Raw genomic sequence first — 25,000 nt, forward strand, 5'->3', positions numbered from 1 at the left:
TGAAGACGGTCGCATTCCTCAAGAAAGTCCGGAGTAATTACAGAGTGATTCTGAGCAGCGCATGAGATCGGATCGCTCTCACACACGTCCGCAGGCTGCCTGCTCTGTTGCTATTTCACTGGAACACTTGACTGCGATCTGATTTGTTCAGTAGTCTTTGGTGGTGATAGTAGGACACACAAATGCTCGTTTGACAAGCGATTATTTTGATAATCAATTAATCTAATGATTATTAGAATGATCAATCGTCGATTTCACTGATTAATCAGTAGACTTTGATTATTCAGCTTTTAGTTAAAATATTGAGTTATGCATATTCAAATTAAGGTAATCACTTCAGCTTTTGAAAATCATATTATGTAATTACAATTTTTATACAATTAATTTATACAAATACAGTTATTTGGCGCACAAAATGAGATGACAGGCAGAGAACCTCTTATTCACCATTTAATTAGCTATATGAAAACATGACTGTGACGCATCATTCTGCAGAACTTCTCCTTTTGTAATCATATGAATAAGAAAACAAAATAAAGGTGATTAGACGCTATGTTTTTGGATAAACTATTTTATTCACTACATAATCTCTCTTAAAGTACCTGATAGGGTTATGATGATCAAAACAGTCCTGAGCTAGATCAAGCTTTGATCTCTGCAAACCAAACTATCACTTTAATGAAATATGTATTTTCCCGCTAATAAAAAGACTGTATCATTAGCTAGCAATAGCTATCATTGCTTTAAAACAGGAAATCAGGTTGTGATTCTAACTGAAAGCGACACGGACTCTGGTTTTTCATGTTTAATACTGTAAAGCTGCTTGATTTAAGGCTATCTATTGCATAACGTACCGTACTGACCCGAATATAAGACGACCCCCTTTTTTAAAAGGCTTTTTGAAAATCAAATCTTGTTTTTTTTTTGTTTTTTTTCTCTCTCTGTAAAACACATTTTTTTTTCTTAAATTATTTTCATATTGCATATTTTTCCTATTTTAATTTTTGTTTTGAAAGTATGGTAAATACTGGTAAAATGTACCAACAATGACATTTGAAAACACTTTTTGATATACCATTGAAATAGCAGGTAGCTCATCTGAATTACATCACATTTAGTCTATCCATCTCATAGTAGTCTAGCAAAAATTAATTAACAGTAAAAGTGAAATCTTATTGTAGTCTTCAAATCTGGGTACTGTCTTATGTTTTAAAATCAGAAGTTTGTTCCCATCAGGATAACATGACAGTCACGACTCGTGCTGCTGTAAGCTTTTCTTCTTCTTTTGTTTTCACTCGCGATCTTTACAGCACACACACATTACATATTTCATGGCACACTCGTTTTATGCGTGTTTGGCGCCACCTATTGTTGTGGGTGTATTACTGACATGTCAAAGTCTAGACCCCGAATATAAGACGACGCGTTTTTTCAGATGTATTTCCCAGAAAAAACGTTGTCTTATATTCGGGTCAATACGGTACTATAGAAATAAATGTGACGTGACTGGACTTTACTGGACCTCATCGCTGTAATCAGATGCTTTCTGAACGGCTTCTTTCTCACCGCTGTGTTTTTGTCTTTATTAAGCGGAAAGCATGCAGCGTATATTTACACATTCATCCAAACAGCGCTCTGCAGCTTCAGGTTCGGCTGCGTTTGCTCTGAAGCGCCGTGTGTCGTCTTCTCTTGAATTACATCCAGGAGGGCTGAGATACACTGGCCGATCCGGTTTATTTTTTATTTTGAAACAAAATATTTAAAATAATTATTGTCTATTTTTATTTGTATTCATTTCTTTTTTTTTTAGCATTTAATGAAAAATAACTGTATTTCTAATTAACATTGATCTGAATTTTCTAATATTATTCATTTTGGATGAATAAACCCTGAGCTTCTGAGTCCTGCTCTAGCGAGATCTTCACGTCAGGGGTCTGTGCTGTCTGTTTGTAAGGGCGTCAGATGATGCTTGAGCTCTTCCGGGCGATCTGAGATCAGGTCTGCGTTCAGAATCAGCAGTAACAGGAGGATCCAGCAGGTCCTGGATCAGTGCTGAGTGATGCTGAACTCTGCGTGCCCCGATACTGCAATACAGGAAGTGCAGCGAGCAAGACTCAGACATGCTGATTTTACAGAATCATTTCTGTGTGGAAATCTCTGTATGAAGGCTTATCTTTGCATTGTGCGTCTGATTTATGAGCCTTTCCTGTGAGAGTGTTTACGTTACACTACATCTGAACACAGAAACGCTTGAATACACCGATCAGCACAGGAAGATTTCCTCCTCCGTTTGCATTTATGCACAAGAGAGTAATGTCAGTTTTTGCTTTGTTATTGTCTGTGCATGTTTGGCAGACATTTTTATCCATTTAATCAGTCCGTGCTCATGATGAGTTTGGCTCTTCTGTTCGAGCTCTTGCTGCTCTGTGATGAATTGCTTTTGTTTCTCATTTGCAAGTTTCTTGGGATAAAATGCATAAATGTCTGTGTAGAGGAACGCCTGTATTAAAGCTGATACGAGTTGATGGAATGTATCTAGTAGTTCTAACAGGAACTGTGATGAGATGTTGGTTCGTGAAATACGAGTTCTTGAAAAAAGTCTTGAAGTGAACTCAAGAAACTCTCCTGTGGGTTGCCAGATTCTGTCGTTTTTATTTAGAAGTGTGTCGATTTCATTTGCGTCACTTCCTGTAGAGGAGCAGGCCGACGGAAACCAGCCTCACCGCCACAAAGGGGTGTGTGTGTGTGTGTGTGTGTGTGTGTGTGTGTGTGTGTAAATGCGGTCAGTGGCAGAGAGCCATACGGATTCTTCTAGCTGGATTGAAGACTGAGCGGCAGTTTCACTTCTTCATGTTCTGCAATTTCGTTCCACATTTCCTTCATCATCCAGAACACAGATGTGTGTGTGTGTGTGTGTGTGTGTCTAAATATTTACCACTGCAGAAAGTGGCCAGTTTAAGGCCTGCTGACTCTCTGTGTGTGTGTGTGTGTGTGTGTGTGTCCAGGCACAAAGCTCTCTCTCTTCTGCAGCCTTTTGCAACAGCTTTGACGTCACACACACACACTGTCTTCCTGCTGAGAAAGAGACAGCAAGCAGATCTCTTGTTCTTTGTGTGTTTTTAAAATATCTGATATATAATCACATTTCTATACCGCATACACTATTTGGAAAATAGCATTGGGTCACGCCTCTTCAAGGCTGTATTCAGGGCTTTCAATCAGACCCGTCACCACAGGTGTGTTACATCAAGATCTGCATTTACACACATTTGTGAAAGAAAGATGTGTTTCGTCTCTGCCGGATGTCCAGCTGTAAGTGGTGTAACTGGACAGTGGACGTGTTTACTCTCAGCAGAAGCTCTGTGAATGTGTTTCCACGGCATGCAGCCGCACATCACCAGCACCGTGCTGAGCGTAAAGCACACAGATACTGGACTCTGGAGCAGCAGAAACCTGCTGCAATCACACAGTCTGACTTCACAAATGATCTACTGAATGAATGGGCAAATACTCCCACAGAAACATGCCAAAACCTGAAGAAAGCCTTCCCAGAAGAGAAGGGGACCAACTCCATATTAACGTCTGTTTGTTTAGAATGTGATGTCGTTAAAGTCCCTGCTGGTTTAATGTTCAGGAGTAGGACAGTATAAAAACCATTACGCCTATGGAGAGTCCCCGTAAACCACTAAAACAAACACGTGTGTGCGTGTGTGTGTGTGTGCATATGGTGTATAATACAGGCTTCATAGAGAAAATACTGTATGTAACCATGCTCAAAAAAGTTTTTATTTTTAAGTTTGTATTACTTATTTATTTGCTTATTTACTTTTTACCTTTTAATTTACTGATTTGCTTATTTTTATTTACGTATTTAATTATTAACTTAAGTAAATAAGATAATATTTATATTTATTTACCCATTTTTGTGTTTGTGTACATATTGTTTACTTAAGTAAATAAATATGTGACCCTGGAGCACAGAAGCAGTCATAAGCAGCAGCTATATCTGCAGCAATAGCCAACAATACACTGTATGGGTCACAATTATACATTTTTCTTTTATGCCAAAAATCATTAGGATATTAAGTAAAGATCATGTTCCATGAAGATATTTAGTGAATGTCTTACCGTAAATATATAAAAACTTCATTTTTGATTAGTAATATGCATTGCTAAGAACTTCATCTGAACAACTTTAAAGGTGATTTTCTCAATATTTAGATTATTTTGCACCCTCAGATTCCAGATTTACAAATAGTTGTATCTCAGCCAAATATTGTCCGATCCTAACAAACCATACATCAATGGAAAGATTACTTATTCAGCTTTCAGATGATGTATAAATCTCAATTTCGAAAAATTTACACTTAAGACTGGTTTTGTCGTCCAGGGTCACATATTTGTCTTTTATTTACTTATTTATTATTTACTTACTACTTAGTATTATGTAAATTAGTGTTTACTTATTTTATTTTTGCACTTATTCATGTATTTAAATGTTTACTTTCCTGGCCTTCCCTGTTCCTCTCTAAATAATATTTCAGCACATTTCACATACATGTCACAGTCTCATTCATCCAGGATCACAGGACTCACTTCTTTCAAACAATCTTTAGTGTATTAGTGCTATAAAAATATAGGTGACTTGTCAACTGAACTGATTACAATTAAACAGTTAAACAACAATTGACAAGTATAGTGTGATTGTTGATGGTTTAGAGGATGTGAAAGAGATTGTTTGTGTGTATATCTGTATGTGTGTGTGTGTGTGTGTGTATATATATATATATAAAATGTGTGTGTATAATGTGTGTGTATATACAGTGGGTACGGAAAGTATTCAGACCCACTTAAATGTTTCACTCTTTGTTATATTGCAGCCATTTGCTAAAATCATTTAAGTTCTTTTTTTTTTTTCCTCATTAATGTACACACAGCACCCCATATTGACAGAAAAACACAGAATTGTTGACATTTTTGCAGATTTATTAAAAAAGAAAAACTGAAATATCACATGGTCCTAAGTATTCAGACCCTTTGCTGTGACACTCATATATTTAACTCAGGTGCTGTCCATTTCTTCTGATCATCCTTGAGATGGTTCTACACCTTCATTTGAGTCCAGCTGTGTTTGATTATACTGATTGGACTTGATTAGGAAAGCCACACACCTGTCTATATAAGACCTTACAGCTCACAGTGCATGTCAGAGCAAATGAGAATCATGAGGTCAAAGGAACTGCCTGAAGAGCTCAGAGACAGAATTGTGGCAAGGCACAGATCTGGCCACGGTTACAAAAACACTTCTGCTGCACTTAAGGTTCCTAAGAGCACAGTGGCCTCCATAATCCTTAAATGGAAGACGTTTGGGACGACCAGAACCCTTCCTAGAGCTGGCCGTCCGGCCAAACTGAGCTATCGGGGGAGAAGAGCCTTGGTGAGAGAGGTAAAGAACCCAAAGATCACTGTGGCTGAGCTCCAGAGATGCAGTCGGGAGATGGGAGAAAGTTGTAGAAAGTCAACCATCACTGCAGCCCTCCACCAGTCGGGGCTTTATGGCAGAGTGGCCCGACGGAAGCCTCTCCTCAGTGCAAGACACATGAAAGCCCGCATGGAGTTTGCTAAAAAACACCTGAATAAGATTCTCTGGTCTGATGAGACCAAGATAGAACTTTTTGGCCTTAATTCTAAGCGGTATGTGTGGAGAAAACCAGGCACTGCTCATCACCTGTCCAATACAGTCCCAACAGTGAAGCATGGTGGTGGCAGCATCATGCTGTGGGGTGTTTTTCAGCTGCAGGGACAGGACGACTGGTTGCAATCGAGGGAAAGATGAATGCGGCCAAGTACAGGGATATCCTGGACGAAAACCTTCTCCAGAGTGCTCAGGACCTCAGACTGGGCGAAGGTTTACCTTCCAACAAGACAATGACCCTAAGCACACAGCTAAAATAACGAAGGGTGGCTTCACAACAACTCCGTGACTGTTCTTGAATGGCCCAGCCAGAGCCCTGACTTAAACCCAATCGAGCATCTCTGGAGAGACCTAAAAATGGCTGTCCACCAACGTTTACCATCCAACCTGACAGAACTGGAGAGGATCTGCAAGGAGGAATGGCAGAGGATCCCCAAATCCAGGTGTGAAAAACTTGTTGCATCTTTCCCAAAAAGACTCATGGCTGTATTAGATCAAAAGGGTGCTTCTACTAAATACTGAGCAAAGGGTCTGAATACTTACGACCGTGTGATATTACGGTTTTTCTTTTTTAATAAATCTGCAAAAATATCAACAATTTTGTGTTTTTCTGTCAATATGGGGTGCTGTGTGTACATTAATGAGGAAAAAAAAAAGAACTTAAATGATTTTAGCAAATGGCTGCAATATAACAAAGAGTGAAAAATTTAAGTGGGTCTGAATACTTTCCGTACCCATTGTGTGTGTATATATATGTATATACATACATGCACACACACGGATATATATGCATATGCATATATATATATATATATATATATATATATATGAACACACACACAAACAAACAATCTCTTTCACATCCTCTAAACCATCATGGTGTACATGCAGGCGAATATACTTTTACGTAAGTTTAGTTTCTGTTCAGATGAGCTATACTTTTCAAAGCATATTGTACAACACTTTATACTGCTCATTTGTGGTTTAACTACAGAGCATCTAGTTTACAGAAGCTGCAAGTAGCTTATAATGATGCAATGAGAATCTTACTACGGAGGCCTAGAGGGCATAGTGCAAGTGAAATATTTGTGAGTGCAAGAGTAGTCACTTTTAAAGCACTGGTACGAAATCTTGTGTATAGATTTATTTTCTGGCTGAATGCTTCTAAAAATTAGATTATTGTGGGTCTCTAAAATATAGGGGTTGGTACAACACGGTATCAGTCCAAGCTGTGGAGACACTGGTATTGCTGTATTTTATAACTCTTTATGTGTGTGATAGATGCTATGGGTTGTCTATTGTTTTTTGTTAAATCTGGATCTTCAGTCTGTAATAAAGTTTTAGTGATTGATATATATAGTGTGTGTGTGTGTGTGTGTGTGTGTCCTGCTGTCATTGTGTGGTCTGTGTTTGTATGATGCACATTGCTTTTGGAGGGAAAACATTATCGAGACCGCATTTCTGACTCTCTCTCTCTGTGTGTGTGTGTCAGTTCTGCTGGCGGAGCATGTGGAGAAGGACAGCATTGAGGGCAAAACCCTGAAGATCACAGATTTCGGTCTGGCGCGCGAGTGGCACAAGACGACGAAGATGAGCACCGCAGGAACCTATGCCTGGATGGCTCCGGAGGTCATCAAATCATCCACCTTCTCCAAAGGCAGCGACGTCTGGAGGTGAGCGAGGTTCCTCTGAGAAAACACGTCTGCTGTGAGATCAGCGTTAATGAAAACACTCATTGATGACCTTTTTTTCCCCTTTAAATCCCCTCAATCAGAGCTTATTTTTAAGGACTCCGTGTTTATCGTCACAATCTGGCAACAATACACACACTCTGGAAAAAGTGCTGATGATCACCTTATTTTCAGCTCTGTGTTTAATTTACTTCACAACCTGGCAACCATTTGCGCCACTCTCTCTTGCGCCACTCTCACATGTCTTCAGGAAGCCATTAGCTAAAACTAAAAACCTTTTTGGCATAATTTCTATCAGGGTGTCATTTGATGTTGTAAAATGTCTGTAAGTCACAGTTTTGAATTTACAACGCAAATCAATGTAATGAATAATAATGTATTACATCCACTAATGAAACAGTCATGAAAAGTTGAGCTTTAAAATTCTGTGATTTTTCTATCAGAAAGCTCGGAAAATTGTACTAATTATAGGTTTTAGCCTTTTTTTAGCTTTTCAGTGCTGTAATATTTATATATTGTATTCAGTGTATTCAGCATATTGTAAATATAATGTATTAAATTTAATACCAAATATATAAGCAATATCATACGAGTAGACATGATATGGCTGTATATCGGCACGGCTGTGATTCGGCACAATAAAACATTAGTTTGAATATCTGCTGAGGAAAGCATTATCTTTGTCGTAACGTTAATATCCTTTCATCTGTTAAATATAACTTCCATTATAGCCTTTATTTTTCAAAATAAGTCTTTACTCCTGACTCACTCATAAAAACAGTCTCTTGTCGCCATCTAATGGTGAAACAATGTAACTAAAATCACTATCACGAACACGCACCATTTCTCAATACTGAACACTATTATTAAATACTATTATTTACATAAAATATTATTTATTGAATAATAATTTTTAATAAACAGCAGCCATCAAAAAAGTTGCTAGGCAATTCAGTCAAAAGTACAAAGGAAGCGCACTATATAAAGCATAGAATTTACATTAGTGCTGTCAATCGATTAAAAAATTTAATCACAGTCGTGGACTGTGATTAATCATGATTAATCACAAATTTAAAATACTAGAATTTAGCTGTAAATGTGTTGAAATAAAGAAATGCATGACAAACTAGTTAAAGGAAGCAGAATCTTTCACACTTCCGCCAGGTATGAGACATAATCCTTATTATTCTTTTATCATTATTATTTTGTTTTTATTCAGCCATTATCAGCCTTTAAACTGGCAATAAAACGTTTACCAAGCCACATCGCTTTAATCCCAACATACATTTACCCAACTATTATCAGAAGTGTTTCTAAATAAATACAACAAAACATTTTCTTGCGACCTTACGTGAAGTATTATGACAAAATGCATTATAAAGAAGAATTGGACCTGTTCTGCAGCTGCATTAGAGCTAACATTAGCATCATGCTATATAAGACAATTATGAGATTAATAGTCTTTTACTCAGAACTCACTTCAAACCACCATCGAGTGTTTGTAATAACTTCCTTTTGCGATCACATGTGGAATTTGGTCGTTTACTGTTGTTAAAATATGCTATTTATAGCCTTTTATATCGCTGCACAAATTAGCATTTCAGATGTACACATTAATCTAAAAAAAAATCACATACAGACCATATCTATCGTAATCATGTGTTTATTATCTTATCTATAGTGGCTGTTGTCATGTTTATTTCTGCTGTGTAAAAGTCTCAACATGTGCTCTGCTGAAACTCACGTTGTTTGTGATGTTACAACCGCCTCTTCGGTCTTAAGTTGCCAGGGATACATTCCAAGTATAATAAACATTAGTAAAAGGATCTATTTTAATTATTATTTGTCTATATACACTTTGGGCGGTCGCGGTACATTATAAAAGTAGCCCAAAAAACGCAAACCATGGCTCTGTAATTTTTCCCGCGACTGTATTTTCAAAATAGCCCACTTGTGCCGTTACCCTGGCAACTGGTGCTGTCCCCTCATCACACAATGATAAATAACCTTCTGCGCTGAGATGACGGTGAGAAGTTGGAGTCAAACCTTATCAAGTGATTAATTTGCGTAAAAAAATATTAACGTGTTAAAAAATTGATTAATCGCATGCGTTAATGTTGACACCCCTAATTTAAATAAACATCATATTTTGCCAAAACTATTCACTCTGGAACAAATAATAGATTGAGACCAAAGACAACCATTAGATTTACCCAAAACGAATTATATCTCATGTTTAACCACTACAGAGACATCAGAGCCAGCGGTAAATTCCAGAAGATCTGGCTGAGGTGAGGTGCTCTCTCCGCGGGTTCATGAGCGCTAAAAGACCGCTGACCATCTGGAGCTCACCGCTCCGAAAACATTGAAGCTAATGTAAAAAATGTAAAAAAATTTCAAATAGACGTTATCTTTATTAACAAACTGCATATTTGAACTATAAACAAGTACGTACTCACCTGAAAACCTCTTAACTACATTCCCTGACACAAAAACAGTAAAATTTATAAAATGATACTGGATCTGGGCGTCAGCCATGACACTCGCTGTAAGAACTACTGCTAGCAGAGTTATACGATTACAAACTGTGAAACGGCTGTTCTCATATCACTCTAATATCGCACTCTTATCAGCCAATCAGATTCGAGGACCAGAAAGAACTGTTGTGTACTGTTTATATTTATATTCATATTTATTTATGCCATGGTCTGTCTGAATACTGGATTCTGATTGGCTGGCAGGTGTTGAACCGCAGGTAGTTCCAGGTCAGTTTAATCACGTTCTATATTAATGCGCTTCCTATAAACATTGGTAACCATAGTAACATACAGTTACAGTTGAATATTAATACAGACGAAAATAACCGTCATTTTTATCGTTCCGGTCAAATATTGCAGCACAAATATTATTAACATCTTTAATATGTGAATGCTGGTAAATGACCATGACATAAACGGGATTAAACGATCTGAATGCACTCCGCTGTGCGTCGGGTGGTTCTTCGCCTCCACATCCTACATTCAAATCATTTAATGCACAGCTAGCCGTTGATTATCCCTTACATACATTTAGAGCTTTATTTGAGCTTTAACAAATATTACAGTATTTAAGGAGCTGAGCTCACTCCATGTCAGTGCTGCAAACACTTTCAAAGATATTAAAATACATGAATATTTGTTGAAATGGTAGTTAGGATAGACAAATGTCTCGACGTCTGAAGTTACCGGTGCTTTTCTTCTTGAGATGTTATTAGCAGAACATCTGTCTGAATTGGGAAAGTGAGTCTCATTTGTGCTCTGTCACCTTCTCAAAGCCCGAGACTTTCTCTGAATCCACTCGAGATCGTCTGAAGCAGCTCGTTTCCCTCGGACACGCCGTTCATTAACACAGCGATCAGATTAACGCCTTTAGATTCATCAGATGCAAATGAGACAGACAGATTCACCGCTTTCCTCTGCAGGGAACATCAGTCCCATTCACAGATTCAGAAATTCTCCTGAGGCCTCACCGCGATGTGTGTGTGTGTGAATGCTGTAATTAGACAGCTATATAAAGCGGCTGTGGGCTGTCTCTCTCTCTCTCTCTCTCTCTGTCTGTCTGTAGTTATGGTGTGTTATTATGGGAGCTGCTGACCGGAGAGGCTCCTTACAGAGGGATTGATGGTCTGGCCGTGGCTTACGGAGTCGCTGTGAACAAACTGACCCTTCCGATCCCCTCCACCTGCCCCGAGCCCTTCGCCCAGCTCATGGCCGGTAGGTCCATCATCCATTCATACATTCAGTCATGCATTTTCTCCAATAGCCAATGATAAAAACAAGAAAAAAAATTGTTTCAATAAATGCTTGTTGGACTGGTCCAAGTCTTTTTCATGACACGAGCCTTTTAAATGATGAAAATTCTAAAACTTTAACTGAAATTAAAACAGAAAAGATAAAAATAAAACCCAAAACCATAAAAATGTGGTTACTTAAAATAAAACACATTTTAACTTAATATTAAATTATGTACTTAATGAAATACTTTTAAAAATCCTTAAACTTATTTAATTTAAGCTCATTTCAAAGGCACACAAAACAAAATTACTACAACTTTAAGTAAAAACAGAGAGTATTAATATAAAAACTTAAACCTTTCAAAAATTAAAGTAAAATTAACTTGAATGATATAAAATATTAAAAGATCTTAAAATTATTTCAGCTAGATGCCAGAAAACAGAAAATGTACAAATAAATATACAAAATTAAACCTAAAACTAAAACATGTTACTTGAAATAAACTTTAACTGACTTAAAATAATATATGAACTATTTTAATTTTTCTATTTGCCAAGGCAACATTTCTAATTTTCATTTAGTTTAACTTCATGTATTAAAAGAACCAAAACTAAAGTAAAAATTATATATAAGAAAATATATAACTACATATACATATTAAAAAAAAAAAAAACACACACAGCAAAAGTACTAAAACTGGACCCAAATTTAAAATGAAAAAATAAAATTCAAGCAAATTCAAAATATTAATAAAAACCATGATAGTATTAAATTGGATTAGATTCAAATTTATTGTCATTGTGCAGAGTACAGAGACAATGAAATGGCATCCAATCAGAAGTCCTAATAGCGATATTTTAATGTGTGTGTGTCAGAGTGCTGGGATCAGGATCCGCACCGGCGGCCCAGTTTCTCCTCCATCCTGCAGCAGCTGATGGCTCTGGAGGAGCAGGTGATGGACGAGATGCCGCAGGACTCCTTCCATTCGCTCCAGGAGGACTGGAAACTCGAGATCCAGGACATGTTTGACGAGCTGCGGGCCAAAGAGAAGGTACACACGCGATTCAGTGCATGATGGGATGCATTAGACCCGCTTGTGCTGTAGATCTGCTCTTCATGGGTCGGTCTCCCACAGCTGCTCAGCAAACACATGCACGGACTAATTCAGCTCATAAAATGTAAAAATCTATGGCTTTACATTAATAACTCTAGTAACGATGGCGTTTCAACACTCTTACCATAGTGTACATACATTTGTGAAAGGGGCCCGGGACCCACTGGGGGCCCCAGCACACTTTAAATGATTTAAAATAAGCTAAGACAGCTAAAAATCTAGATAAAGGAAACTGACAGCCTGTTTCTTATTTTTATAAATATTTGTGTGATTTTGTTTAAGAACAACAGTCTTGGAAAACCTGGATATATGTTTTAGTTCCGATGATATCCCTGGAGAAGCGCTGATCTGGTGTGATCTGTGTGTGCAGGAGCTGCGGTGTCGCGAGGAGGAGCTGAAGCGTGCGGCACTGGAGCAGAAGTCTCACGAGGAGTTCCTGCGTCAGCGCGAGCAGCAGTTAGCGCAGTGGGAGCAGGACGTGTTCGAGCGCGAGCTATCGCTGCTCATTCTGCACCTCAACCAGAACCAGAAACCCAACGTCAAGAAGCGCAAGGGAACCTTCAAGAAACACAAGCTGAAGGTGAAGAACGGAGAGAAGATCAGCATGCCGCAGGGTGAGCCTTCACGTTAAATAAAGCTGATGATAATTATTACACTCTCTTTATTAATGAGCTGCAGATGCACAGTAATGAGCTGTTAATATATAAGTGAACATATAACAGAAGACAGAAAACACACACTTCTTCACATTGTTAGTAATAATTAACCGTGTTGTTCTCAACAGTGTTTTCGCTGTTAAAATGAGATGCCAAAGGTGAACTGGGTTAAAAATGAGCTAACAGATGTCAACATACTTACAGTTAATTAAACACAGTACAATTAATCAATAGTTTTATATTTATGAAATGTTATGTTTAAATATGAGGCATTATATCATTAAACATGCACTCATTTGCAGAAATGTCCAGAACAGAAATCTAAAGTCAGGTTCATAATTCTTGTTTGATTTTGTTGGCATATTAGAGTTAAAGGTTTTTACTGAAGGGATTCTGGATTTCTCTTTTTATCACTTCATAAATCAGAAAATACTGGTAACAGATAGAAATAAGTGCATTTTTACCATGTTTTTAGGAATAAAATGTTATAAAAACTCATTTGAATGAAATATGAACAAACCCCACAGTAAAAACCTTCAGAATATAGAGAGGGAGACAACTCTAAGTTTTGGTGTCTGTAAGTGCTGCTGAAGTGCAGGAAAAACTCTTTAAAGATGTGTATTGTAATTGAAATAGACAGTGCAATAAAATAAACACTTAAATGTGTGTTTCGTATGTTTTCTGTCCACTAGTCTGAAAGAAGGCATGTTATGGAAGCCGAATAGAGAAGAATCTCAGTGGTTGTTGTGTTTGTCGTGATCTGATTGTAAATGTCGTTTGTTTTCTGCTGTATAGATTTTATCCATAAGATCACAGTCCAGGCGTCTCCGTGTTTGGAGAAGAGGCGTAATTCTCCGGATCTGGGCTCGCCGTCCATCGGTCCGCGCTTCCGAGCGATACAGTGTGAGTTTGCCTGGATGTCTCATTCCTTAACTTATTCTTCTTTACATTACTGGAGATTCTCAAATACAAGTGAAGGGCATTAAACAGATTCAAATTTAAGAGGAAGATACAAAAGCACAAACAAAGTAATATCTGGTAGAAATATATATATATATATATATATATATATATATATATATATATATATATATATATATATATATATATATATATATATATATATATATATATACACACACACACACTGTAGAAGTGATATTACAATAAAGTGCATGTGGTAAAACACTGTTAGCAGCTGAAATTATGTAATAGAAATATTTTCTTGTTTCCATGTTTATGATAGTATGTGGAATGCAATGAAGAATCAGGTCTGTGTGTATATAAGGAATGGAGACCAAACCTTTGGATTTCACAGATACAAGATTCAGTTTTTCCTTCACTTATTCTACTGTTATTTTTATTTATATATATATATATATATATTATTAATAACCTACTTTAGTTTAACTAAAAAAAAGTTGCTTAAAAAATCATTTTCATTTAGTTTAACGTGAGTACCAAAATAACTACAACTACAGAAAAATAATAATAATAATAATAAAAGCTATATAGACATTAAAATAAATATATATATTCAATCATGGCCAAAAATACCGGCACCCTTGGTAAATATGATCAAAGAAGGCTGTAAAAATTAATCTGCATTGTGAACCCTTTTGATCTTTTATTTATTTTTTTTATTCACAAAAATCTAACCTTTCGTTGGATAATAAGAATTTAAAATGGGGGGAAATATCATTATGAAATAAATGTTTTTCTCAAACACACATTGGACACAATTATTGGCACCCCTAGAAGTTCTCATGAGTAAAATGTCTCTGAAGTATATTCCCATTCATATTCACAATTGTGAGCTCTCCAGCGTGATTATGAACATGATATTATCCAGCCATGGCTTCCTGTTTCACAGAAATATAAATAGGAGGGAAAACAAAGCCCAAATTCCCTTAATCATCATCACAATGAGAAAAACCAAAGAATATATTTCTGATGTGCAGCAAAAGATAACTGAGCTTCACAAATTAGTGAAGTGGCTTTAAGAACAGAGCTAGAACAGTGAAAATTCCCATTTCCTTCATCAGGGCAATAATTATGAATTTCCAATCAACATAAAATGTCATGAAGCTGCCTGGAAGAGGACGTGTCTATATCGTCCTGATGCACGGTGAGAAGAAGAGTTTGAGCGGCTAAAGACTCTCCGAGGACCACAGCTGGAGAATTGCAGAACATAGCTGAGTCTCGGGGTCAGAAAACCTTCAAAAAAAATAGTCAAACAGCAGCTACATCAGCACATGTTGTTTGGGAGGGTTTCAAGAAAAATTCTCCTCGCTCATCCAAAAACACACTCCAGCATATTCAGTTATCAGACACGACTGGAACTTCAAATGGGACTGGCTTCTATGGTCAGATGAAACTAAAAAATCAGCTTTTTAGCAGCAAACACTCAAGATGGGTTTAAAAAGTACCCCATGTGTACAATGAAATATACTGCTGTATTTTTGATGTTGTGGCCTATATTTCTGCTGGAGGTCCTGGACATCTTGTTTAGACGCATGGCATCATGGATTCTATCAAATACCAACAGATAAAAAATCAATAAGTGACTGACTCTGTTAGAAATCTTATAATGGGCCATGTTTGGATCTTTCAACCGTACAATAATCCAAACACAAACCTCAAAAACAACACAAAATGGGTCACTGAGCACAAAACCAAGCTTCTGCTGGTCATTCCAGTCCTCTGACCTGAACCCTGCAGAACATGAGTGACCTGAAGAGAAGAAGCTGTGAATCTAAAGGGTCTGGAGTGATTCTGGATGAAGGAATGGTCTCTGATCTCTTGTCAGGTGTCTCTAACCTCATCAGGCATTATAGGAGAACATTTAGAGCTGTTAAACTGACAAATGGAGGTTTCAAAAAGTATTGAATAAAAGGGTGCCGTTAATTGTGGCCAATGTGTATTAGAGAAAAACATTTATTTCATAATGATATTTCCCCCCATTTTACATTCTTCTTATCCAATGAAAGATCAAAAGGAATTTTAATTTTCACAGCCGTCTTTGATCATATTTGCCAAGGGTGCCTTGGTAGTATTATTCGTATTATTTTGCTTATTAGTATGGTTGAACTGGATCATCAAAGGTCAACAGCAAAGACATTGGTTAATAATAATGGGATTAGATACATTTGTGTTATTTAACATATTTAATTATTGCAGGTTTGCATCAAAATTAATTAAAACAGTGAAATGCAAACTCAGAATATGATGAATACTTAATCTGTTTTTTTTTTTGTTTGTTTTTTCGAGTGAGATGAATTAATGCACATTCACATTTAGTCTAGAACTACAGTAACATCATGTTCACACAGCGCACACAACACCTCTGTACTTCTGATTTCAGGAGACTTGTCAGTCATATTTTTGAAAAAGTAACTCCGATATTTTCTTTTAAATTAAAAAGTAATGTTACTTTACTAGTTACTTGAAAAAAGTAATCTGATTACGTAACTCGCGTTACTTGTAATGCGTTACCCCCAACACTATGTGTGTGTGTGTGTGTATATATACTGATGTGGATTCCAGAAGACCCTGAGCATCATGATGAGTGTGTGTTTGTCAGCACATGGTGGCGCTGTTGTCTCAGATCTGTGTGTCTCTGTGTGTCTCAGTGAGCCCCAGTGAGAGTAAGTGGAGCTCGGTTTGGCCGCTGGAGACTCTTCCTCTCAAACAAACCAACGGCGAGAGGAGATTCACTCCTCATCTGAGCCCCAAAAGCCCCAAGAGTCCAAAGATCCTCCGTATGAGCGCGCAGGAGAACAGGTACATGTGTGTGTGTGTTATATCAGAATGTGTGTGTGTGTGTGTGTGTGAAACGATTAAATCTAATGTGTGTGTGTGTGTTTGTGTGTGTGTGTGTCAGTCTGTCGATGAGAGCCAAACTCCTGGAGGTGGACAGTAACGAGAGTGAGGACTCCAAAGCTGATTTTGAGGAGTACAGACCCATCACACCAGAGTCCAGCCACAACGGTAACACACACACACACACACACCTCACACACACACACTCACTCTCTCACACGTTTGTTTTTGTGAAAAGTGGGGACTCTCCATAGGCGTAATGGTTTTTATACTGTACTTACTGTATGTGTTATTGTCCTACACCAACCCTACACCTAAACCTACCCCTTACAGGAGACTGTCTGCTATTTCAGATTTTTACTCCATTCTGTGTGATTTATAAGCGTTTTGAAAAGTGGGGACATGGAGTAATGTCCTGAAAAGTCACCTTCACCTTGTAATACCCGTCATACCCTTGTTATTATACACATCTATGTCCTCATTTCTCACACACACACACACACACACACATATAGGAACAAAGCAATCCGTCAAAGAGCCAACTTATTTATTTTTTATTTATTGTTTATTTATTGTAATTTTCATTTTTAATTAATGTGTGGTTGCTTTTACCAATGTTTGGCAAAATCCAATCTTTTTAGTGGGAATCCACACAATACTGAATTTCACATGAAAGCAAAAGGTTTTCTCATTCTGATTTTGCTTCGGGTTCAGTTTGGTCTCGGATTCGCTGCACTGACCAACAGAAAGCTTTGAGCTGTGCTTCATATGTCACTGTTTGATTGACAACAGATAATGGACCTGCTCTGCCTGCCAAATTGTGTTGATGTGACCACAACTTAACATCGTTTACTTCAGTTTGCCACAAAAATAGCCCTTGATGATGATACTGTGTGTGTGTGTGTGTGTGTGTGTGTGTGTGTATATATATATATATATATATATATATATATATATATATATATATATATATATATATATATATATATATATATATATATATATATATATATATATATATATATATATATATTAGTGCTGAGCAACGATTAATCTAGATTAATCTCATCCAAAATCAAAGTTTTTGTTTATATAATGTATCTGTGTGTACTGTGAATATTTATTATGTATATATAAAGACACACACATACAGTATATATTTTGAAAATATTTACATGTATATATTTATATTAATATAATTTATATGATATATAAATACATTTAATATATAAACATAACACATTTTTCTTAAATATATACATACATGGGTGTGTATTCATATATACATAATAAATATACACAATACACACACATATATTATGTACACAAAACTTTTATTTTGGATGAGATTAATCTAGATTAATTGTTGCCCAGCACTAATATATATATATATATATATATATATATATATATATATATATATATATATATATATATATATATATATATATATATATATATAAATATATAAATACAGCTAACTTAAAAAATACAGCTAACTTAGTTTAGTTCATAGAAGTTAATTGATCAAGAAAATCTATTCATGACATTATTTTTGACAGCATCCTCATTTTACAGCATTTTTACACAAGTGCCTCTAACGTTAACAGCTCTGTAGCTCTGCAGGAGGTTTCTTGAAGCGTCTTGAGACAGTTCTTCTGGATTTAGTCTCAGTTTGTTCTGTTTCTTCATGTCACTCCAGACAGACTGATGATGATCAGATCACATCTCACTGGATTATTACAATTAATTGCTAAATGAATGTTTGGAAATGTAAAGTGATATTTCCTCCTGACACACTCCAGCAGAAGATAGAAATAACTGACTTCAAACCACTTAGCTGCTGAAAATACTACTGTTTTAATGATGTTTTATTAACAAAGTTTGAGAGGAGCACGTTCAGATAATTAATAACACAAGAGGAGCACAATCAGTAATCAACCCAATTAACAAGATAAAGAGGTGTATATATGAAGAGTTCATTTGCAAAAACAGATAACTCATTTTAAAAATGTTTTGTTTTATCCTGAATTCCAATTAATCTCAATCAAACTGCTGTTGGGTTGTTTTGATTAAATACTAATGACTAAAAAAAATACAGCTAACTAACACCATAAAACTCAGGGTGTGCTCTGGGTATGCATAACCTTTAAGCCTGTGTTATACTTTCCGCGTGGGCAATCCGGACACGTACACAGACAGCGCGGACTGCTTGTATTTATACTATCGAAAGTGCACGCTGGTGGTCCGCTCCGCGGACGTGTTCCATAAACAAACGTGTGAACAAACAATTGCCCAGAGTTATTGCACATCTGGCATTATATTGTTTCATCGACTGATTGTAGAGGTGCAGGTAGCAACGAGCTTCTTCACAGCATGCGCAGCTGGTGCTTTTGTAGCCTACTGACTATGGAAAATGGAAAAAGAATGGGAGGCACGCAGATGTCCACGCACACCCTCTGATGGCGAGGTTAACGTCACGCATACCATAGCGGACACGCGCACGCGGAAAGTATAGCACAGGCTTTACTCTGTTTGTGATATGTGAGTGTGAACTCGTGAATTAACTCTGGCCAGCCCTGTGTATGTAAGTGAATGTTTGATCTCGGTGTGTCTCAGAGGGCTCCGAGAGCGAGGAGGGCGGCTCGTCCCCGTGCGGTTCTCCCAGACCGGTGTATCAGGGTAAGAGCACACACCGCGCTCTGCTCGGCAGCGCCGCCCTGCTGGCGACCGTGGCTCTGGGCCGCTGTGTGGAGCCGCAGCAGCCGCCCACTCCGCCACCGAGGGCCTCGTCCCGGACGCACCTGCCGGAGCCCGAGGCGGTGGGGGATCTGATCAGCTTCAGCACGGACTCGCTGCCGCGGGCCTTTCTGGACTCGCTGAGGCCGCCGCCGCCGAACCCGCGGGACCGCCGGACTCCGCACGCTAACGGAGACGCCGCGGGGCCGCCGCAGAGCGGGGAGCGCAGGAGGAGGAGCAGCTTCGGACTCAGCTCCTCACAGCTCAGTAAGACTGCTCTCGCTTTAATCAATCATCCTCTAGAGATACACCATTCTGGAGAAACTGAGAATCACGATTATTTTGTGTCAAATAGGGATCACGATTCTGAATTAAAGAAAATAATGTGTGACAATATTCATTGCTGCAGTCTACTTAAGAGTGTTAAATTAATTTGAATGAATTCTTAAACATTTTAATATATATGTATTTAAAATATAATTAATACAACAATTCTTTATATTAAAATTATGAAAAAGTGGGCTGAATGAATAATTCAGTGACTCACTACAGGATAAATCAGCTTTTTTGAACGAACCTCTTGAATGAATGATTCGATGACATACATTTTTACAGTCACTTGTTGCTGACTAATGGCCAAACAATGCAATCAACGTTATTTGAAGCATCAGTTACTGTCAAAAGGGGATTTGCTGCTCTATTTTGATCGCTACCCCATAGACATCAGTGTTTATATCTGAACTATAAAGTTTCATCCCTGTATTTTCTGTGATCATATGAATGACTGTAAGACAGAAATAATACTGTGTAGTTGAAAACAAGCTGTTTCTTACCTGAAGGTGGTAAATGTCTGCTCTCGGTGTCGGTGTCAGCGCAAATGCAGATTTGAATGTTCCATGTGATGTTTTCAAAGATTTAATAGCAGGTATACAAAAGCACGTCTCACTACAAATCTAGTGAAATGCTGTAATCATCTTCCGCAAAAATAAATCATAACTGGTGACCGTTGCGTTCCCAAACGCGTGCTAAAGTCACAGCATGTGCAATAAACGAGTTGACTGCATTCATTCAGTGGATCACAAGCTGATCGTCTGAACAAAGTGTGCGCTTTGCTTTGAAACACAGTAAAAACAGACTTGATGAAGGGGTTAAACCATATTGTGCTTTCGGTTCGAGTTCGTTTGACAGATACTGTGCCACAGCATAATGGCCCAAAACACAACTTTAAAGACCTTTTATGTTAGAATGAGAGTTCAAATATATTTTAAAAACTACACTTTTTGTCCGGAAGACTTGTCGTTTCATATCGTCATGTGACCACACGATATGCGATATCACGATATTGTTGCATCCCTAATTCTCCTCTCTGTGCTCTGTTCTAGTCTTGGATCTTCCGTTGTGTCAGGACACGTTTGAGGCCGAGGACAAGTCTCCGCTGCCGTTTGCCCTGTATCCCGACCCTCGCTTGTGGAGCCCTAAAACCCGGCGTCTGGAGGTCAACATCATCCCTCGGCCACGACCGTCGGCCAACCGGCCCCGCATCGACCCGTGGAGCTTCATATCGGCCGGCGTGACGGACAGACCGGGGGCCAAGACGGTCATCAGCAGCCCCAGCAGCCCTCGCCTGGCCTACCAGCCCTCGCCCACAAACCCCTTCACGAACTGTGACCCCTTCCCTTCCCCGGACTGCGACCCCTTCAATCTGAGGGTCGACCCTGCGGTGAACTCGGACCATGCCTCCACCTTTGACCCCTTCTCGGCCCCGTTCCCCACCTCGCGCTCGGCGCCCTGCTCCACCAACGGCAGTCCCAATCTGTCGCTCAGGGTGGCGCCGCTGAACCCGGCCGACTCGCCGCTCATAGACCTGGGCTGGATGGGTGGCACCAAAGAGAGGGTCCATCCTCACCGGAGCCTCGGCCTCAGTCCGTTCAGATCGCCGGCGCCGCTCAGAGACGACCGCTTCTGAACACTGTCCCAGAAACCAGGGCCATGCCAGCCCTGGGAAACCAAACGCAGGGGATTTCCATTTGACCCAGTATTGTTGATGTGTCAAATGCTCCTTCTGGAGTCACTTCCTCTCTGATTGGTTGATCTTTCAGCGCTGTCTCAGGGTCTCTTTGGCCTCTAGTTGCGCTTGAATAGATCTGCACTTGTTGCATCGCTTTAATCGATCTCAAAAGTGATGCAGTCAGTGTCAAAAGATTTCAAAATAATTGCTTGTTTCAGCACAGATTCGTCTCTGTTGGCCATTAAGGTTGCGTTATTGTGCATTCCGAGAACGTTATGTGCGGGAGAATCCATTACACGCTCAAAATACAGTGCTGGCCAAAATGTTTAGAACACTAGTATTTCCGGCAGCTAAAAATGGTTTAGGAAATACGGGGTGGGAAATATCAGTTTACATTTCCAAACATTAATTTAGCCATTAATTGTAATAATCCAGTGAGATTTTTGAGATCTGATCTGATCATCATCAGTCTGTCTGGAGTGACATGAAGAAACAGAACAAACTGAGACTAAATCCAGAAGAACTGTGTGTCCAAGACGCTTCAAGAAACCTCCTGCAAAGCTACAGTGCTGTTAACAGTTTTGACATTGCCACAGTTCTTCTGGATTTAGTCTGTCTCAGTTTCTTCATAGAGATAACTGACTTAAAACCATTTTTAGCTGGTGAAAGTACTAGTGTTCTAATCATTTTGGACACCAGTGTAGTTGCCAAAGATTGGAAGATGTTCCCGTCTGATGATGAGTTGTGCTTTTTATGTTGAAGCCAGTCAACAAACGAGCAGAGCGGATCAAGTAATTCACATCATGCATGAGAAACGTTCTGCTGACCTCGCTGGTGGTGTTTGGGCAGGAGAAGTGCACTTAACACGTTTTTAAGTAGACTTAAACTGTTTGTGGTGAGTCAGAGATTAAGGGAATGTCTCAGCTGACAGAAGTAGAAATAAAGATCAGCCTGAGATTGAAATCACAAAGTCATTTTATAGATGCTATCATGTTGGCATATAATAATGATAATAAATAATAATATAATAATAATATAAAAACATGGAAACCAAATGTAAACCTCAAATCACAGTATATCTGTCTTATTTTCCAGTAAAATAATATTTAAACATTCTTGAAATGTGAATGCATTGAGGAGAAATACATTTTGTATTTCTCAAAGCTGACTAAAGTTTGTTAGATTTATGGCTAAAACATTTTGGCAAGGCAACGAGACACCATGCTTTTGACTAAAGTTCAAAAGAGCATGCTGATTTTAGGTTGGATTTCCAGTACAAAATATCTAAATGTTCTAAATTAATATTCATTAACTGGAGATGAGAAAGGACAAGTACGAAATGAACTTCAAGTTTATTATTCTTACTCTAACCCCGTGCCTTTGATTTGTCTCCAGATGCACACAGTAATGTTTTTTCTAAGGCACATTTAAATCTCATAATTGAACTATGGCTTAGTCTAAGCCCTGTCTGTGAAACCAGGCATATATTTTCTCTCTTGTTTTAAGCATGAACTCACTTCTTTTGATAATTTTTATTGGAAAACAAGACTTAACATCTTAAGGAGTTCTGTTTCTCAAGTGAATGCGTATTTGAGAATGGTTCTGGAAAATAAGATAAAAACACACATTGCTCATTTAACGGCTGATCTAGAGCTGTTTCTGTATCTCAGCGCCTGAGGAACGCTGTAGTGATGGATGTTCCTCCGCTGCACCTGCAGATCATTAAGTGTCTCGTTTTTAGATTTCTTACGTGTTATTTCAGATTTTTGATGCTGTAATAACTACATACAGCAATGGAGCATTAAACACTGCGGGGGAATCAGTCTGTGAATGTCGTAGAGTGAATCTGGTGTACTTTAACATCGCAAACATCAGTTATCAGCACCGTAACCTCAAATAGAATAGTATAAATATGTGTTACCCTGATTCTCACTTGGTTTTGTCTTTCATACGGCCTGCTCAGAGTATCTGTGCTTCTCCACCACGGTTACTGTAACAATCTCACAGTTAATATCTTGCAATTCTGACGTCATATCTGAGTCGAAGTCTGAGCTGTGAGAAATAAACTTAGAATTGCCAGAAAGAAAGCCAAAATTGAAGGAAAAACTGTGAAATTGTTGAAGGTGAAACCCTTTTTTTATTATTATTCCATGGCAGAAATAAGCCTTTATGCAATTATTATACAATTACCACAGAAAACAAATAATAATAAATTTATTTAATAAAAAAATAATTCTCTTTTTTTTTTTTTTTTCAGAATTGTGAGTTTATATTTTGCGATTTTCACGTTGTATCTTGCAAAGTCAAAATTGTCAATTACATTTATTATTATTATTATTATTTTTTTTTTCTATAACGGAAACAATCTTTCATAGAATTGCGAGATGTAAACTCAGAATTCAGAGGAAAAAAGGTCCAAATTTTGAGATGCAAACAGAATGTAGAAACGTAAAAATTATGTGAGATGAAAAAGTTAATCCTTTATAAGTTTTTAATCCTTTATTATAAGTTTCCATTGATTTGTGCAATTCTTGCATTGAATGAATTTGAGTTTATAACTTGAAATTGTGAGAAAAGAATTCACAATTGGGAAAAAAGTTGCAAGATGTAAACTTCAAATTTAGGGGAAAAACAAACAAACAAAATTGTGAGATATAAATATATTATATATATTTGAATTCTGAGGAAAAGATATAATTATATACTTGCATTTAAATAAAATAATTTATACTTGCAATTTGGAGTTTATAACTTGCAGTCGTGAGATATGAAAAAATAAGTCAGAATTGTAAGATTAAAAGTCACAATTACCCTTTTTATGTTTTTATTCTGTGGTGAAAATAAGAAAATAAGCTTGCACAGATATGGAATATTCCTGCTTGACATGCTTGTCCTCAAACACCGCTGCTAGTGGTCAGATCAGATCGTTTCTGCTCATTAGTGATGAAGATGATTGTGAAGATGATCAGGATCTGTGTTTTGGCTTGCACCGTGTAACGCCACCATCTGTTCGCTCGCGTGAAATCAGAAACAGAAGCTGAGACGCGCGTGATTCTCACACTCACACACACACACTCCAACACGAGGATCATCATCATCATCATCTTCACGCGTTTGAGCCTCGTACTGTACGCAGATCCCGCTCGCAGTGAATAAAGCTAATTGCAAGCTATTCATATTTATTACTGAGGCCTTTAACACACTGGATTGGAGAGATTTTAAAGGGTCAGAGACACAGTCCACGTTAGGATGCTTTATTAAATTGTATATTGAGAAATATCTTTAGGTTTTGTTTGGTTCTTCACTGGATTCTGTGGAGTTATGGGTGCTGCAAAGGGACAAATCTGTTTTACAATGTCTAAAATACAAACAAAGACTTGATTGAAAAGAGAGATATCTGAATTGTTTTTCCTTGGAATTCTTCTTTTATGCTCATTGTTTTTGAGATTTATTTGACCAAAACACTCCAGGCGTCTCTCAGGACAGGCGGATGTTCATGTTT

At 37.8% G+C, this 25,000-nt stretch overlaps 1 protein-coding gene across 1 annotated transcript in view; it reads left to right on the top strand.

The window, feature by feature from the left end:
• Positions 1 to 25,000, top strand: part of LOC131543822 (mitogen-activated protein kinase kinase kinase 11) — a 38,612-nt gene that overhangs the window by 13,245 nt on the left and 367 nt on the right. The window contains 9 exon segments of the mRNA XM_058781632.1: positions 7,188 to 7,368; positions 10,990 to 11,138; positions 12,035 to 12,210; positions 12,644 to 12,887; positions 13,725 to 13,832; positions 16,562 to 16,712; positions 16,813 to 16,919; positions 19,371 to 19,757; positions 20,873 to 25,000. The exon segment at positions 20,873 to 25,000 is cut by the window's right edge and continues 367 nt beyond it. Of these exon segments, the coding sequence (XP_058637615.1) occupies positions 7,188 to 7,368; positions 10,990 to 11,138; positions 12,035 to 12,210; positions 12,644 to 12,887; positions 13,725 to 13,832; positions 16,562 to 16,712; positions 16,813 to 16,919; positions 19,371 to 19,757; positions 20,873 to 21,456 (2,087 nt within the window). The 3' untranslated portion in view covers positions 21,457 to 25,000.

The sequence above is a fragment of the Onychostoma macrolepis genome, chromosome 07, assembly GCF_012432095.1.
Source record: "Onychostoma macrolepis isolate SWU-2019 chromosome 07, ASM1243209v1, whole genome shotgun sequence".
Taxonomy (NCBI): domain Eukaryota; kingdom Metazoa; phylum Chordata; class Actinopteri; order Cypriniformes; family Cyprinidae; genus Onychostoma; species Onychostoma macrolepis.